At 42.1% G+C, this 18924-nt stretch overlaps 1 protein-coding gene and 1 long non-coding RNA gene across 3 annotated transcripts; one reads left to right on the top strand and one right to left on the bottom strand.

The window, feature by feature from the left end:
- Positions 1-1840: 1840 nt before the first annotated feature.
- Positions 1841-14764, bottom strand: trim101 (tripartite motif containing 101). 2 transcript variants are annotated; one of them, XM_047363388.1, is made up of 12 exons: positions 14628-14764; positions 13788-13997; positions 12351-12523; positions 12084-12276; positions 11832-11927; positions 8672-8749; positions 7163-7318; positions 6937-6959; positions 6670-6794; positions 5915-6336; positions 4251-4359; positions 1841-3915 (listed from the first exon to the last, which is right to left on the bottom strand). In XM_047363388.1, exons 2-11 carry the CDS (start codon positions 13968-13970, stop codon positions 4273-4275), a joined length of 1536 nt encoding a protein of 511 aa, XP_047219344.1. In that variant the 5' UTR covers positions 13971-13997; positions 14628-14764; the 3' UTR covers positions 1841-3915; positions 4251-4272. The 2 variants fall into 2 exon arrangements, with proteins under 2 accessions (XP_047219344.1, XP_047219352.1); XM_047363396.1 differs by having other exon boundaries at positions 13788-13994; positions 14628-14762.
- LOC124867151 lies at positions 3755-6089 on the top strand. The gene is made up of 3 exons (XR_007037987.1): positions 3755-3893; positions 4279-5748; positions 5968-6089. It is a non-coding gene; the product is annotated as an uncharacterized LOC124867151 (long non-coding RNA).
- Positions 14765-18924: the final 4160 nt, after the last annotated feature.

Here is an 18924-nt window from a genome sequence, read left to right as displayed (position 1 = left end):
GTTCTCCTAATTTGGCCTAAATATGTGATCCTGGTAACAACTAAGGGAGGGGGAGGAAGTAAGTGACAGATGTAAAAATAGAGCACTGAAGACAAATGATAAAAGCATATTAATTTCATCAACACTAATCAGTGAATGCATTTATTTTGCGACTCCTCAAAGCTTCCGCCTCACTCCCACATTACTGCTTATAAAATATTATGCATGAATTTAGCAGAAGAAAACGAAGACTTAAATAAATCAGTGATTCATCTCCGGTAAGAGCCTGAATCACTCAACTTCACCTTTCATAAAAACCAGTTCTAAGAAATAAAATTTTGCTGACAAAGTTATAATTTCTGTCTTTGTGGTTGTTTCAGGTGATTTTCCACCCTGATATTTACAGGTACATATAAACAATTTTGAATATTCCATAGAAGTGCAATATTTCTTGCCACTCATCTCAGAAAGTGAAACTCATATATTATACTAACAACCAGTGATATATTCCAAGCATTTGTTTCTTGTAATAATGATGATTATGGCTTACAGATATCAAAAACCCAAAATTCAGTGTCTCAGAAAATTAGAATATCACATTAGACCAATCAAAAAAAATGCTGTTTTAAGCACAAATGCTGGACTTCCAATTTCTATGCACTCAATACCTGGTTGGGCCTCCTCTTGCATGAATTACTGCATCAATGCGTCGTGGCATGGAGGCGATCAGCCTGTGGTTCTGCTGAGGTGTTCTTGGAAGCCCAGGTTGCTTTGATAACTGCCTTGTTGGTTCTGGTGTCTCTCATCTTCCTCTTGACAATGCTCCATAGATTTTGTATGGGGTTCAGGTCAGGAGAGTTTGTCGGCCAGTCAAGCACAGGAACATTATGGTCATTGGACCAGCTTTTGGTACCTTTGGCAGTGTGGGCTGGTACCAAGTCCTGCAGTAAAATAAAATCAGCATCTCCATATAGCTTGTCAGCAGAGGGAAGCATGAAGTGCTCTAGAATTTCCTGGTAGATGGCTGCATTGACTTTGGACCTCAGAAAACACAGCGGACCAGAACCATATGTCATGGTATCCCAAACCATCACTGACTGTGGAAACTTCACACTGGACTTCAAGCAACGTGGGTTCTGTGCTTCTCCACTCTTCCTCCAGACTCTGGGACCTTGATTTCCAAATGAAATGCAGAATTTCCTTTTCTATCTGAAACCAGGACTTTGGACCACTGAGCAACAGTCCAGTCCATTTCTTCCTGAGGAGTGCCTTGACACGAGGAATGTGACGTTTGTAGCCCATGTCTAGTATTCGTCTGTGTGTGGTGGCTCTTGATGCACCAATTCCAGCCTCAGTCCATTTCTTGTGAAGCTTCCCCAAATTCTTGAATGGATTTCGCTTGAGAATCCTCTCAAGGCTGCAGTTCTCCTTGTTGCTGGTGCACCACACTTTTTCCTAATTACGTTTTCCTAACTCAAAACACCTTTGCAGGCGTTTTGAGTTAGTTAACCGATTAGGGCGTAACAGCACACTTCAGACACGTAGTGGTGCCTTCAGAACCTCTCCATTATCAGGACTCCAGTTGGAAGCAAGGGAAATGCCACTTGACCTAAGGCGGATAAAACTATCAGTATCTTATTGGCTAACTCTGCAGGGACATGAAGAGAATCACCCAACCAAACAGGTACTCAGATATTATTGGGAGTATGTTCATTAATTAGGAGTTTTGGGTGGCGAGGCAATAGATATGTAAATCAAGTAGAAATAAAAAATATCCTATGCAATGAAACTCTGGTAAGATCCATAATTCCTCCTTGGTTATACATATTTCCTATTGTTAATATGGAGATTACAGAGATAGTAAAGTCTAGAGGGGATTTTTATTCGAATACACAGCTGTACCTAGGAATAAGGTATGAGAATATGACACAAATATGTACAGATGCTTCAAAAGATAAGATGGGCAAAACACCTGCAGCCGTGTAGATTCCCAGAAATAAAATCAGTAACAGAAGAAGGAGAACAGATCATTTATCATTTTTTTCAGCAGAGATGATTGTAATATCACACTGGCTTTGCACTGGGTGGAGGAAGTAAAACGTAATAAAGATGTTTTTTGTTCTGACTCAATGTCTTGTCTAACCAGCATTCAAAGCGGGAAATCAGATAGGCGACAAGACCTTTTTAGATGAAGTTAATTATCTAAAATATATAGCATAAATTAACAAAAAATAGATATTCAATTTACATGGATTCCAGCACATAAATGGTTTGAGGGTAATGAAAAGATGGATAGATTCGCCAAAGAAGCAGTCAAGACAAGTGAAGTTGAACTTTATGTCCCCTTAAGTTAAACAGAGATTAAAATAATTTTTAAAGATACATCAAGAAAATATGGAACGAAAGATGGAAGACAGAGGAGAAAGGAAGGCATCTATATAAACTACAAAAGGATGTTACTGCAAGAAGATGTGGTGTGGATAACTGTTAATTATAGGGAAACATCCAACTAGGACCTGTAGTCATTTTGGAGAAATAGAAAGTGTTGAGCATGTTTTGGTGTAATGTAGACAATAACCAAGACAAAGAAAGGAAATGAGCAAGGCAATATGACTTCCAGTAACTGTGATCAATATATTAGGCAAGCTTGAGTCACATCCTATAGTTCAAGTATTTGAAGAACACGTGATTAGCTGAAATAATTTAGTTTTTTCTTTGTAAATTAGGAAGATTTTATATTTAGTGTATTACACCTCACTGAGATTGTAAACTGCCAATAAAAACTACAGAAGAAGAAGGTTGCAACACCATGAGTATCCAATAATGAACCTTTTCACAATTCTGATTTTCTGAGGCACTGAATGTTTGGTTTTCTTTACCTGTGAAAAATAATCATCAAAATTAAAAGAAACACAAGCTTAGAATATATCACTCAATGTGTAATGATTCAATATGAGTTTCACTTTCTGAGATGACTGGCAAAAAATATAGCACTTTTACATAATAGTCTACTGGTTTGAGATGTGCCTGTACACAGAACGGCATTTATGTTTGTTTTAATTAAAATGATCCAAACCTATAGTGAGCTAAGCTAAAATGTAATCAGAAAATTAAATCATTGCGAAATTCTCAAAAAATAATGTCTGGTTCTATTATTTAAACAAACATGTCAACTGGTGTTGGTACGTTACAATGCTTTTATTTTGAAGGCGGGCCATCCAAACCAGAAACTACAACCTCCAACTAGTGCAGGAGATACGTTTCTAAAACTTTGTATTGTTGCGTGGACTAGTGACATCAGGAAGACATGCTTGTATTTGTATTTGTAATTTTAATTGGTTTTGAGGTTAGAAACGCTTCTCTTTTTATATTTAGCCTTAAATCTACAAAAAAAAATAAAATAAACTTTACACGGACTAGTCAGTTCTGAAGTATCCATCCAGTATATTACAATTAAATCAAATCCAGTGCATCATCAGGGCTTCTTAGGCATGAACAAATACAAGCTTGTAAAACTCAGATACCTTCATAAGTTCATGCCAAAACAGGTCATAGGCTACAGTCTGTACCCAAACAGAATCAATCAGCAGTTTGGAGTTCATCAAAGCAGCTCAAATGATCCTTACAGTCAACAGCTTCCTGTGACACTTGAGGTTTTGATCCACTGCAACTGCATAAAAAAAATAAATAAACATAAAATAAAACGGCCTGGAAAAAAATTGCCTCTTTCCCGGTTCTGTAGGAGAACCAAAAGTAATAAATATCACAAGTAAAGCAAAAGGCCTCCTTTTCCCCTCCTGCTGTTTCTTGTGGTTTTGGGTTCGGCCATGAGAAGCAGCGACTGGGTCTACAAGGAACCGGACTCAGGACCGAGCAGCAGGACGCTGAAGAAGAGAGGGCAGAACCGGAGAAAGGTGGGTTCTGATTCTCATTGTTCTGGAAGAGAACCCAAAGATAATTCATTACCTACACAAATATTACCTCATGCCCTTTTATAATATATTTCAATCACGCTGAGACTGCAATGTTTGTGCGATTAAGAAAATTAAAATGAATAAATTTTTTAAGCTATTGTATTTTTATGGTAAAGTAGTAAGAACGCATTTTATAATTAAGACCTTGGAAACTGTGCCAACAGCTGCAGTCCTTTAAAAAAAACTAAATCTTTAAACACCAAACTGTAGTTACAAGAGATGACCGCACGGTGTCAGTACAGGGCAAGAAAAAAAAAAAAGAAAACAGCTGAAGGCAGGTGTGCCTGCATGTCTGACCAGCGCGTCTCTCTCTCTGGCTTCATAGGTGGATGAAACAGCCGACGTAAGACCAGACCCTCTGCAGGACGACCAGCAAGGCCAACAAGTAGAAGATCAGTGTGACAACCTGGAGGGAAGACAAGAAGAAAACAGGGGGGACAACAAAGTCCAGTAGTTTACATTTTATAGCACAGGTGTCACACTCCAGTCCTCCTGGGCCAGTGATGTCTCTCCACTTCAGCACACCTGAAACATTAGGTCAATAGGAGGAGCTAATTCACAAATTTGATTCAGGTGTGCTGGACCATGGATATGTCTAAAAGGGGCTTGACATCAGCCCTTGAGGACTGGAGTTTGGCTCACCTGGATTAGAGTTTATAAAATAAGAACTGGAGTGCTTATAGAGGAGGAAGCCATGGGCTACCAAGGGACTAGCGGTTTGAGACAGTACCTCCAGATAGAGGTTTACGGTGTGGCCTAGATGTGCTGAAGGGGAATCCCCTGATGGCCGAGGGGCATATCAACTGTTCTGAAATGTTATCCTTTGGCAGGCTTTCCTAGAGAGTGGAAAGTGCAGGAGGAACTCTTTGCTAACAGCGTCAAGCTCTGTCACCTGTAACTCTTGAACTCTGTCCTTTTTCCTCAAACTGACATTTGAAGGAGGAAAGTTAAAGGGCTATGCCAGGGGTCAGCAACCTTTCAGTCCAAAGAGCTGCTCCTCCACTGCTACAACAAACATTTGTCAAGAGCCACAAAAAAAGAGATTTCATTAATATGTACAAAAATAAAATGTTCTATTTTAAAGCTGACATTAAACTAAAACGTATTTCTATTTTCAGATCTTAGAACAAAATCGAACTGATGCAAAAGAAGAGCAAGCCTTCTGTGTTGTAGAATAAGGCCAGCTGAGTGAGCCTTTAATTTAAAACTGGGGTTTGTTCTTTAATTCATTTAATTTCACTGCTATTTTGGCATAAGGTCCACCTTAGATTGTTGTTGGGGTGCAGGTCAGGGTTGGAGGGACACCATGTTTAAGAAATGAGAAGCAACTCATTGCACCAGTTGGGGTTAAATAACTTGTTGCCAGCTGAAACACAATCGCCCATGCAGTAATCATCCAATGGGAGGCTCATTGCTATTTGCTTAGTTAAATCCAGGTGGCGACTTTTTTTTTTGGCCAGGCAGTGTATTCTGGTGAGGAGCAAAGGCCGGCTACTCAAAACAGGACGTTTATTTCCCCACTGTTTCCAGGATCTCATTCTTCTAATAACCATCCATATCTGATGACCATATGTGAGGGTTGAATTCAGTAGATAAACCAGTACATTTCTTCAACTTTGGTTTGAGCCAAGACTGTCTCATCTCAGCTTGAGATGTGGAGTATAAACCATTTGATGCTAATTTATATCAACTAATTATAAGATTTTATAGAACAAGTTTTCACAAACGGACAACTTTGAAGAGTGATGATTAGAACCCTGAGACTCTGCATGCCATCCAGCAGTCAGATGCACAGGTTAGTAAAGCTAACTAAACTAGCAGCGAAGACGGTGACTAAACTCGCTGCTGAGTTTCCAGACTCCTGAGCTTTGACTCAGCATTCTGCTCTAAATTCTGACTTCATTTAGGTGAAAAACAGCAAAGAAAGCAGAGTGATACCAGAACCGAATCTGATACCCTACCTGCTGTGTGCTCATCCCCTCCTGGTCTTTCCTGATGCGTTCCTCTTTCACAGGATGTGGTGCCTCAGGTTGAGCTTCCACCCACTCCACCTTCTTCTCCACCTTAATCTGACCGGGTCCCACATTACTTGTACCTGGCTCGTAAGTGTCCTGCTGTGGATGTTCTCCAGCAGACTCTAAAGAACTGGTTGCCGGTCCAGGAGCTGTAGGGACTGGGTCAGCTTCCAGTTCAACAGGCTGTAATGGTTCCACTGCTGGAGATATGAGTGCTAGAACTGGTTCCTCAGCTGGTTTTCCCACAGCATGCAGGTCTTGGACCGAAGTTTCCTGATACGGTCCTGGTTCTATATTCTGGATTAAGGGTCCTTTGGGTTCTTCTGGCTCTGGACTGTTTTCTGCTTCTTCAGAAATGTCTTCTACAACTATTGATAGAGAAAACCAACACTACCAATAGTTAATGATTCTCTGCCTAAAGAAATCTTTATTAAATCCCAATGTTATTGGTACAGAATCTTTAAATCTTTAACTTGCTGGTGTCCTGCAGCTTTAAGATGTGTCCAAAGTCCCACAGACTTGAATCACATTAGCAGGCAAACCTGTGGGCCTGAGAGAAGGTAATTCAGTCATTTGATTCAGGTGTGTGGGACATTGTGGCACATATAAAAGCTGCAGGACAGCGGCCCTCGAGACTAGGTGCTTAAAAGGAATATTTCTCAAACCAAACTTATGCTCATCCGTTCCTTTCTCTTGCTCACCTTTATCAAAGTCTACTCCCCTCAGCACTTTTTCTTGCTCGCTAAAATTAAACCTGTAGAGCCTCGGATTTTCACAACCTGGTTTCAGTGTCTCTGATGGACTGGAGCTGGTGGCTGCAATCACTCTGCAGAGGAAGAGGGATGGAGAAGAGATGATGGAAGAAGGTGAAGGAAATAATGCATGAAGACAGCAGGGAAAAATAATGAGTGATTAAATGTTGGGAAGAAGACAGTAAATATGCTACTTCTTTTATTTCTAATACTTACTTTGAGATCAGTTCTTTTGAATTCTAAGGATGGAGTGACAGAATGAGAATGAGAGAAAATTTGAATTATAACTCCTGATTCTGATTCAACTAAGTACACAGAAGACCATTAAATGTACTGTTAAAGAAAAGCTAAATGAATAAAATACTCTGAAATTAAAACAAAATAATTGGAGACATCATTTCCTGCATGACGAGCTGGTTATACCTGGACAGGTGTGACCCACCTGAACAAATGCAGCCATATCCAGCTCCTCCATGCTGCTCTCTGCACTCGCCAACAGCTTCCTGTTGGCCTCCATGCTGTCGCTATAGAAACGCATCAACATCTGGTTGTGGTTTATTTTCTTGTCTTCTTCAGAGCTAATTTGTTGTGTCATGACCTTCAGGAAAACAAGAACCAAAGAAGAACAAACATTTACAACATTTGATTTAAGTGAGAGAACGTATGAGCCCGGAATTATTCATACCCCTGGGAGGTACAGGTTTAAAGTAATGTTTTAATTTGACTGATATGTTTCTTCTGACTGGAAATGATATTGTTTTGGAGCCACCCAGCCAGTCCTGCCTTCAACCTGATAGACAATCTGTGCTAAGGATTAGGGTGATGGCAAGGAGCACTTCCAACCTCAAAGACTTGGAGCTGATCATCAAAACAAATATATTCAATTCAATTCAATTTCAATTCAGTTTTATTTATATAGCGCCAATTCACAACACATGTCGTCTCAAGGCACTTCACAACCGTCAGGTTCATACATTCCAATTAATCGTAACCATTGAACAGTTCAGTCAGATTCAGTTATTTATTCAAATTGGATAAAAAGTTTTTCTATCTAAGGAAACCCAGCAGATTGCATCCAGTCAGAGACTTGCAGCATTCACTCCTCCTGGATGAGCATGTAGAGACAGTGGACAGTCACTGGTGTTGACTTTGCAGCAATATATGAAGGACTTGATTGCTTTAATGCCAACAAAGATTTTTAAATCAATTATAGAGGGTATAAAAACTGAGCTGCATGGTTGGTAGCACTGTTGCCTTGCAGCAAGAAGGTAGTTCAAGTATTCTGGTGTCTTGTTGATGAATGATTGTTGGATGGAGCCAGGAGATTGGGAGACTAATTGACACCTCATCTGTAATAATGAGAATGATGCTCCTGATTGTTGTAATGATGAAGGAGCTGAGTTAAATGCAAAACTCTACATTTTCTTTTGCTCCAATATTCCAACCCTCTCCTGTGGTCATGAGATAAGGACCATGACCAAAAGGAACAAAGCACAAGCAGCTGAGATGAGCTTCCTCTGAAGGAAGACCTGTCTCCTCCTTAGAAATAAGGAGCCCAGTTAATCAAGGAGGAGCTGAGTCAGCTGGTTTTTGCATTTTGTTTAATTTTTATCCTGGATGTCTCCCATGAGGGGATTTCTCTGCATGTTGCACAGGGTAGAGACCATGGGATAGAAGGAAGGACTGGATGCATGGATGGATCGATGTTTATAACGGCATACTTTCTAGGGACAAATATACAGAAACAATGGCATCATCTATGTAATTAATTAATTTGACGTGTGTGTGTAGAATTTCAAAGCTGCTTTCATGTTGGACTCGCATGTGTAGATACAAATTACAGCCAGTCAGCGCGTTGTAATATGAAATATAAGTGGAGCGTATGCAGAAATGTAACGGCTGTTGTGTTATATAAAAGTGAAGATAATCAGATAAAAAGACCAACTCTGACCTTGCGTCTGTCCTCTAGGATGGAAAACATACTGCTAAACTTGTCACACACGTTCTGTTTCTGGGTCTTGTAGTTCTCCTGCAGAGGATTGGAAGATTACAATTCAAATCCATGAAGAAAATGGACTTTTATACAATCCTGGAACTGAAAAGTGTGTTTTTTATGTATCCCATTACAAATACAAAGCATGGACACTTACAATGACAGTCAACTCTGCATAAAGGCGTATTTAAGAAATCTTGACTGAGAAATGGATTCAGATTTGTTGCGTCCCAGTATGATCTTAGATTAAAATTATCCAGCATTTTGTTTTCCACTAACTGCATGCATTACATTGCATTCATTTATTTAAGATGTGGTAGGTATGCTGCCGTCTTATTTTTATTTGCCTCAAAATAAAATTCCCATTAAAAGTAAAACAGGTGTATGAAACAAAATGCAATAGATCTAGAAGGGAAGCTCAAAGTATAACCATTGTTCCTTGACACTATATTAAAGAATCAGTTGATGTGGTCCATGAATCAGAATCAGAATCAGCTTTATTGCCAAGTTCGTACATACAAACAAGGAATTTGACTCCGGTACACTTTGCTCTTTGGTTTTGTTTTTGCATTACAGAATATACATATTTACAATGTACAATATACACATATCTAATAAAAAAGGTGCATTTGCAGCATCTGTATGCTGTTGTTCTGTACTCTATTGAATGTTCAACAGAGAAACAGTCTGGGGGAAGAAACTGTCTCTGTGGCGGCTGGTTTTAGTAAACAGTGCTCTGTAGCGGCGGCCCGAAGGTAAAGCTGTAAACAGTTTATGTGCAGGGTGTGTGGGGTCTGCAGAGATTTTAGCAGCTCTTTTCTTGACCCTTGACCTGTATAAGTCCTGGATGGAGGGAAGGTCAGCTCTGATTATTCATTGCAGTCTGGACCTGTCCTGTTTGGTGGATGATCCAAACCACACTGAGATGGATGAAGACAGGACAGACTGTATGATGGCAGTGTAGAAGATGACCAGCAGCTCCTGAGGAAGGTTGAACTTCTTGAGTTGCCTCAGGAAGTACAGTCTCTGCTGGGCCTTCTTTCGAACAGTGTCTATGTGTGAAGACCATCTCAGGTCCTCAGAGATGGTGGTTCCTAAGAACCTGAAGTGGTCCACAGCCAATACAGTGTTGTTGAGGATGGTGAGGGGGGTGTATGGGGGTGGTGTTCTCTGAAAGTCCACCACCATTTCCACAGTCTTGAGTGGGTTGAGTTCAAGGTAGTTCTGACCGCACCAGTGTACCATCCGATCCACCTGCTGTCTGTATGCAGACTCATCACCGTCCTGGATCAGTCCAATGACAGTGGTGTCGTCTGCAAACTTCAAGAGTTTCACGGACGAGTCCGATGAGGTGCAGTCATTTGTATACAGAGAGAAGAGGAGTGGGGATAGAACACACCCCTGGGGGGCACCAGTACTTATTGATCTGGATCGGGAGAAGATGCTCCCCAGTCTCACCTGCTGCTGTCGGTCCGTCAGGAAGCTGTTGATCCACTGACAGGTGGAGGCTGGGACGTTGAACTGGGTGAGCTTCTGGTGGAGGATGTCTGGTATGATGGTGTTGAAGGTGGAGCTGAAGTCTACAAACAGGATCCTGGCGTACGTCCCTGGGTGGTTGAGGTGTTGCAGGATGAAGTGTAGACGTAAGTTAACAGCATCATCTGCCGACCTGTTTGCTCAGTAAGCAAACCGCAGGGGGTCCAGCAGGGGGCCTGTGATGTCTTTCAGGTGCTTCAACACCAGCCGCTCAAAGGATTTCATGTATTTCGGTTAGGATCCCTGTTCAAAGCCTCCTACTGGAGGTTTTCTTAAATTGAGACTATCTTTAGCTGGGAGGAAACCATTGGGAAGACCAAAACGTTGCTGGAGGAGCTACATATGATGGCACCTAAGATCAGCAAAGGGCAGGTAGACCCGGCTCCCACAGCAGTCTGAAGCAGCCAGACATAAAGCATCACCCCAGGGCAGCCATACGCCAAGCACAGAAATAGGTCTCCAGCAAGGCACAGAAGCAGCAGCCCCCAGGCCAAAGAGGCACAGAGCGAGATGTAGTACAGCCCCACATTTATTCTTATTTAAAATGTCTGAAATCACAGACAGATTGGAACATTGTTACTCAGCATAATAAAGGAGGTTTACCCTGATTAAAACAGGTTTACTCCTGACTTAACTCCTGTTAAGATGAAAATGAACAACATGATGAAATCCAAAGAGCTTTCTGAGGCCTTCATGAAGAAGATGGTAGCAGCTTGTGAGTCAAAGGTATCAAATAAGCTCTTAAAATAATTTTAAATAGTCTACAAGTGGAGGGACAATCAAAACAACTGCTGACATGCCCAAGTTAGACCATCCAAGCAGGTTTTCATTGAGTGCAAACTGCAAGATGCTTAGAGAAGTCTCCAAAAAAACCTAAATGGGTATTGTGTGGCCTCTGGCTGGCTCTTGCTGCTGTGTATATGAACAATCAGAAAGAGACTACATTGAATCTTCATGGCAGGTGTGCACGAAGGAAACCATTGCTCTCTAATAAAAGCATAAAGGCCAGCCTGAAGATTGCCAGAGACAACGTAGACAACGTAGACAAGGACCAGCACCTCTGGAATAATGTTCTCCGGACAGACGAGTTCCCAGTTAAAGTTTACATGTGTTTGGTGTAAACCAAATACACTGCCCCAGGAAAGAAACCCCTCATACAAGCATGGAGGTGAAAGTGTCAAAATTTGGAGATGGTTTGCTGCAGTAAGACCTGGCCAGCTCAGCATCACAGAATCCACCATGAATTCTACCGCCTATCACAGAGTGCTTGAGGAAAATGGGAGACCATCTGTAAATAAATTAAACGCAGAACTGGACCCTGCAACATGACAATGACCCAAGCATGCAAGCAAATCCACCAAGGACTGACTGAGAATTGGGAAAAGGAGAGTCCTTGGTAGAGTCAAAGTCCAGATCTAGATCTCGTGGAGATGATATGGCATCACCTATGAATGAACACACTGTTATGGGTGGTGAGCTGCCTCCAGCAATGAGTTCTGGACAATTGGTGGAGATGTAAACTGGGGTTTGTGTTTGCAGGTTTATCTTCTGAAAGGGGCTGATGTGAAATAAACAAACATACCTCAACAGCTCCACAAGTCTCGTCTATCTCACTGATGAGAGCCTGGACTCTGTCACTGAATTCAACCAGAGAAGTGATACCTTCACTCAGCTCATCCTGAAAAACACCACAACAAAAATATTTCTTCAGCCACGTGAAGCTTGACCTCAGAAAAGCCACAACGTCTGTAAAACTGTTGCTACCGAACGATGCGAGTTAATACGTGTGTGATGGCAGAAAATAACACACACCCAACACGGCTCATCAGTTCACCTTCTTTTGCTGGTGGACGTCTGTCAGAGGGGCCACTCGACATGACTGATGAGCTCCGAATACCTTACAGAAAGAACATGTAGGAAGCTGGCAGGTGAGACAGTAGATGTTCAACTTTTCACCCTCATGTTCGGAACAGGTTGCCTCAGCAGCAGGAGGAGGAGGAGGAGGTGGTGCAGGAGGAAGAGGAGGGCTAGAGAAGAAACCTGTCTGCTTTAGTCTTGATTCAGTCACGTTTTACTTAGAGTCTTGGTTGATTCTCACCACCTTGGGATTTGGTTGAGTTCCTGTTTGTAGATATCAATGATGTTCTCTACCAGCAGGTTTCTCTGGAGGCCGTAGACGCCGTGGCGATCCAGCACCACATCGTGTCTGCAGGTTGGACATCGGAAGCGTCCACTGTTTACAAGCATGGTGGTTCGAGGATGGAACAGGGATGGCTGCACACAGAAAGAGATTATGCTGAAAACATGTTCGATCCAGATGTTAAGGTTCTGGTTTGGTAGCTGTTGTTATGAAGTTATCAAGTTATTTTCTTGATTTCTGTGTTTCCTTAGTTTTATAATTCCTTCCTATTAGCTGGAGAGGCTGCAGAGATCCTCCGCTAAGGTGAGAGAGTCTGTTGACAGGACATCTACTAGATCTCCCACAGATCTCTCTTTTATGGAAAAGTGGTCAGAAATAGTTATGTTGCGAGAAAACCATGAGAAGTCCAGTTTACAGTTTGCTACAAGCCATGTAGGTGACAACACATGACAAGTGTGGAGCCTGAACCATCCCCACTGCGAAGCATGGTGGTGGCAGCATTATGCTGTGGGGAGGCTGTTCTGCAGCAGGGACAGGCATGTGGGTCAGAGTAGATGGAGACATAAATGGAGCTAAATCCAGGACAATCCTGGAAGAAAGCCTGTTAGAGGCTGCAGAAGACTGGAGACTGGGGTGAAGGGTCACTTTCCAGCAGGACAACCCTAAACATACAGACTTGAAAACCAATGTTCAAAGACACTGGATACCTCCCAGTCTGACTGGGCTGGAGTTGTTGTCCAATAAATGGGCAAAAGAGGCAAATCATATTTTCCTTCCACGTCACAATTATGCCCAAAAATCGTGGGGAAATACCTTGAAGTTTGTAGTTGTTACATGACATAATGTCAGTAAGTTTAAGGGTTGTGAAAACCTTTGGAAAACATTGGAAACTGATACATTTTCTTATTTGTAAAATCAAAATTATTTTGTTGTAACAAACTGATAGAAACCTGATTATTGTTCTTTAATAATACAATCTTTACTCTCTATCTGTAAATCCTGGAAGTGTTCAGACGTGGCTTTAACTCTCAGGTAAACGCTCTGCAGGAAACTGTAAAGCTGGAGGCATATTAGGTCCCTACGATTCAATGCAACGCATAGAGAAAACTCAGCACAGTTGGAACAACGGCATTAAATACAGATGACAACAGCTGATTTTAATGTTGCCCACATACCAGTTAAACATCATCATGTCCCAGTTTAGACACAGATAATCCACACACACACACACTGATCAGCATGTGTGTGTGCTTTGTTTGGAGTATGTGTGCCATGCAGCATTGTTATTTGGAGTTTCATGTGCACAATGTATGATGTGTTTGATCACACAATGTAGAGACTGAGTTCAATGCTTGAAAATAACCACCCAAACGTGTCTGTGTACATCATAAGCCAGACCTGATAGAGCTCGTTAGCACACTTTCTGCACAGGTTGTGCTGGCACGGCAGGATGACCACAGGCTTGTTGAAGATCTCCATGCAGATGGGACACATCAGCTGTTTCTCCATCGACGCCAGCGCCGCCTCACGTTCTGCTCCCTGGCTGCTCTGGAGGCAGCTCAGGTGTGCTGACAGAGACATGGCCGCTGCCTTAAACTTCTCCTCCTGCTGAAACCAGAAAATGCAACGTGTGTTGATGTGAGAGGACTGCTCCCAGACTAAAGAGTCAAAAATTCAGTGTCAGACTTCTGTTCTTTTGGTTGATTTGCAGAAACAACGTTTTGTGTAGGATAGCCACCCTGATGTATTCCTGACATTTCTGTCTTTGGTAGGACATAAGAGAATTATGGTCTGATCTTTAAAGATTTGCCATTTATTTTTTAATTGAGATCTATGTTGCCTTAATGTGAGACATCGTTCAGGAATGACTGGTTTTGAGCTTTTTTTGCTACAAAGATGGAAAGGAAGGGTAAAAATTAAACTGGACAAAGACTAAAAAGGGACAAGAGGAGCAGCTTGTTTATTTCCTCATCTCTACATTTTGATTTTGATTTCTATTTTTTGTTGCACTTTTGAGAAAGCTGTTGAATCTTTGAGTCCAGTGTTAGAGCTGAAAATAGCCTACCATCACCTTTAGGCGAAGCTTAAAGAATAATTTTCTTCTTCAGGTTAGTGGGTCACTCTCAGTTGTGTTGCAGCCCAGAATAGATGGACCAAAAGTTTAACGAGGGACACTCCTCTCACAGTTACACCACCCGAGGCAGAGAGCACGACAACAGAAATTAGCTGCTTCCCTACCTTACTCCAGTACTTCCTCACTTGTCCGTCCTCTTCCTCCAACACTTGGAGCTCGACTGCCGTGTTTGATTGTTCACAGGCTGCTCAAGGTCCACAACAGCAGCTGGAGAACGAGGATGCACAGTGGGAGGACTGGGTTTAGGTTGGTGTGTGTTAGAGGCATCGGATTTCAGCTCAGGGCTGCTGAAATGATCCTGATCCACACACACACACACACACACACACACCATATGAGGAGACTGCTGGTATGTGGACAGATTAAGACCCTGCCATGCTGCGAGCCTTCTTCTATTACACCCTTAACGTCCTGTTAAAGGTGTTAAACAATAAATTTTTGCAATAAAACTTTGAGTCACAGTAATTTTCTAAAATTGTATTTTCAGCTAAAGGTTTGCAGAATAAATAACATACTTTATATTAATTACTGGTGGTGACTAAGTTTGTTCTGGACAGTTGAAAGTTTAGTTAAAAACGTTTTGATCCCTCTTTAGTCATGACAGTAGAGATGGAAAAATATCATACCGTTTATCATTATCGTGATGTTTAACTTTAGTCATGATGCTAAACCTTAACAACTTAAAAGTAATGTTGGGATTGTTATTTCTACTATTGGATTCACAACAGCATATATATATATATATATATATATACACACAGTGCCTTGCGAAAGTACTCGGCCCCCTTGAACTTTTCAACCTCTTGCCACATTTCAGGCTTCAAACATAAAAATATAAAATTCTAATTTTTTGTGAAGAATCAACAACAAGTGGGACACAATCGTGAAGTGGAATGAAATTTATTGGATGTGTCAAACTTTTTTAACAAATAAAAAACTGAAAAGTGGAGCGTGTAATATTATTCAGCCCCCTTGCGTTAATACTTTGTAGCGCCACCCTTTGCTGCAATTACAGCTGCAAGTCGCTTGGGGTTTGTCTCTATCAGTTTTCACATCGAGAGATTGAAATTCTTGCTCATTCTTCCTTGTAAAACAGCTGGAGCTCAGTGAGGTTTGGATGGAGAACGTTAGTGAACATCAGTCTTCAGCTCTTTCCACAGATTCTCGATTGGATTCAGGTCTGGACTTTGACTAGGCCATTCCAACACCTGGATATGTTTATTTATGAACCATTCCATTGTAGATTTGGCTTTATGTTTTGGATCATTGTCTTGTTGGAAGATAAATCTCCGTCCCAGTCTCAGGTCTCTTGCAGACTCCAACAGGTTTTCTTCCAGAATGGTTCTGTATTTGGACCCATCCATCTTCCCATCAATTTTGACCATCTTCCCTGTCCCTGCTGATGAAAAGCAGGCCCAAACCATGATGCTGCCACCACCATGTTTGACAGTGGGGATGGTGTGTTCAGGGTGATGAGCTGTGTTGCTTTTACGCCAAACATATTGTTTTGCATTGTGGCCAAACAGTTAGATTTTGGTTTCATCTGACCAGAGCACCTTCTTCCACATGTTTGGTGTGTCTCCCAGGTGGCTTGTGGCAAACTTTAAACGAGACTTTTTATGGATATCTTTGAGAAATGGTTTTCTTCTTGCCACTCTTCCATAAAGGCCAGATTTGTGCAGTGTACGACTGATTGTTGTCCTATGGACAGACTCTCCCACCTCAGCTGTAGATCTCTGCAGTTCATCCAGAGTGATCATGGGCCTCTAGGCTGCATCTCTGATCGGTCTTCTCCTTGTTTGAGATGAAAGTTTAGAGGGACGGCCGGGTCTTGGTAGATTTGCAGTGGTCTGATACTCCTTCCATTTCAATATGATTGCTTGCACAGTTCTCCTTGGGATGTTTAAAGCTTGGGAAATCTTTTTGTATCCAAATCTAGCTTTAAACTTCTCCACAACAGTATCTCGGACCTGCCTGGTGTGTTCCTTGGTCTTCATGATGCTCTCTGCGCTTTGAACAGAACCCTGAGACTATCACAGAGCAGGTGCATTTATACGGAGACTTGATTACACACAGGTGGATTCTATTTATCATCATCAGTCATTTGGGACAACATTGGATCATTCAGAGATCCTCACTGAACTTCTGGAGTGAATTTGCTGCACTGAAAGTAAAGGGGCCAAATAATATTGCACGCCCCACTTTTCAGTTTTTATTTGTTAAAAAGATTTGACACATCCAATAAATTTCATTTCACTTCATGATTGTGTCCCACTTGTTGTTAATTCTTCACATAAAATTAGAATGTTATATCTTTATGTTTGAAGCCTGAAATGTGGCAAGAGGTTGACCAGTTCAAGGGGGCTGAATACTTTGACAAGGCACTGTATGTGTATATATGCATATTTATAAACTGCTCAAAAACATAAAGGGAAGACTCAAATAACACATCCTAGATCTGAATGAATAAAATATTCTCATTGAATACTTTGTTCTGTACAAAGTTGAATGTGCTGACAACAAAATCAGACAAAATCATCAATGGAAATCAAATTTATTAACCAATGGAGGCCTGGATTTGGAGTCACACACAAAATTAAAGTGGAAAAACACACTAGAGGCTGATCCAACTTTGATGTAATGTCCTTAAAACAAGTCAAAATGAGGCTCAGTATTGTGTATGACCTCCACGTGTCTGTATGACCTCCCTACAACGCCTGGGCATGTTCTTGATGAGACGGCAGATGGTCTCCTGAGGGATCTCCTCCCAGACCTGGACTAAAGCATCCACCAACTCCTGGACAGTCTGTGGTGCAACGTGACGTTGGTGGATGGAGCGAGACATGATGTCCCAGATGTGCTCAATAGGATTCAGGTCTGAGGAACGGCCAGTCCATAGCTTCAATGTCTTCATCTTACAGGAACTGCTGACACACTCCAGCCACATGAGGTCTAGCATTGTCCTGCATTAGGAGGAACCCAGGGCCAACCGCACCAGCTTATGGTCTCACAAGGGGTCTGAGGATCTCATCTCGGTACCTAATGGCAGTCAGGCTACCTCTGGCGAGCACATGGAGGGTCATGCGGCTCTCCAAAGAAATGCCACCCAACATCATTACTGACCCACTGCCAAACCGGTCATGCTGAAGGATGTTGCAGGCAGCAGATCTCTCTCCACGGTGTCTCCAGACTCTGTCACGTCTGTCACATCTGCTCAGTGTGAACCTGCTTTCATCTGTGAAGACCACAGGGCGCCAGTGGTGAATTTGCCAATCCTGGTGTTCTCTGGCAAATGCCAGGCGTCCTGCATGGTGTTGGGCTGTAAACACAACCCCCATTTGTGGACGTCGGGCCCTCATACCATCCTCATGGAGTCGGTTTCTAACCGTTTGTGCAGACACATGCACATTTGTGGCCTGCTGGAGGTCATTTTGCAGGGCTCTGGCAGTGCTCCTCCTGTTCCTCCTTGCACAAAGGTGGAGGTAGCGGTCCTGCTGCTGGGTTGTTGTCCTCCTATGGCCTCCTTCCACATCTCCTGGTGTACTGGCCTGTCTCCTGGTAGCGCCACCAGGCTCTGGACACTACGCTGACAGACACAGCAAACCTTCTTGCCACAGCTGGCATTGATGTGCCATCCTGGATGAGCTGCACTACCTGAGCCACTTGTGTGGGTTGTAGAGTCCGTCTCATGCTACCACGAGTCTGAAAGCACCACCAACATTCAAAAGTGACCAAAACATCAGCCAGAAAGCATCGGTACTGAGAAGTTGTCTGTGGTCCCACCTGCAGAACCACTCCTTTATTGAGTGTCTTGCTAATCACCAAAGATTTCCTCCTGTTGTATTTTCCATTTGAACAACAAGATGTGAAATTGATTGTCAATCAGTGTTGCTTCCTAAGTGGACAGTTTGATTTCACAGAAGTTTGATTTACTTGGAGTTATATTGTGTTGTTTAAGTGTTCCCTTTATTTTTTTGAGCAGTGTACACTCACTGGTAGGTACATCTGTCCAACTGCTCATTAACGCAAATTTCTAATCAGCCAATCACATGGCAGCAACTCAATGCATTTAGGCATGTAGACATGGTCAAGACGATCTGCTGCAATTCAAACTGAGCATCAGAATGGGGAAGAAAGGTGATTTAAGTGACTTTGAACGTGCCATGGTTGTTGGTGCCAGACGGGCTGGTCTGAGTATTTCAGAAACTGCTGATCTACTGAGATTTTCACGCACTACCATCTCTAGGGTTTACAGAGAATGGTCCGAAAAAGAGAAAATATCCAGTGAGCGGCAGTTCTGTGGGTGAAAATGCCTTGTTGATGCCAGAGGTCAGAGGAGAATGGTCACTCGTTACAACCAAGGCATGCAGAAGAGCATCTCTGAACTCACAACACGTCAAA

Source organism: Girardinichthys multiradiatus, chromosome 1, assembly GCF_021462225.1.
Source record: "Girardinichthys multiradiatus isolate DD_20200921_A chromosome 1, DD_fGirMul_XY1, whole genome shotgun sequence".
Taxonomy (NCBI): domain Eukaryota; kingdom Metazoa; phylum Chordata; class Actinopteri; order Cyprinodontiformes; family Goodeidae; genus Girardinichthys; species Girardinichthys multiradiatus.
Note: the sequence above shows the minus strand (reverse complement) of the source record. Positions and strands in the feature narration are given on the sequence as shown.

Bases quoted from the DNA above. Each gene is read 5' to 3' on its own strand.
- trim101 (XM_047363388.1), bottom strand. From the start codon at position 13,970: ATGTCTCTGTCAGCACACCTGAGCTGCCTCCAGAGCAGCCAGGGAGCA. The intron at 7,319-8,671 runs GTCAGAGTTGGT...GTTTTCCTGAAG, and splicing joins TCCTAGAGGACAGACGCAAG to GTCATGACACAACAAATTAG. The intron at 6,795-6,936 runs GTAAGTATTAGA...CTTCCTCTGCAG, and splicing joins TCAAAAGAACTGATCTCAAA to AGTGATTGCAGCCACCAGCT.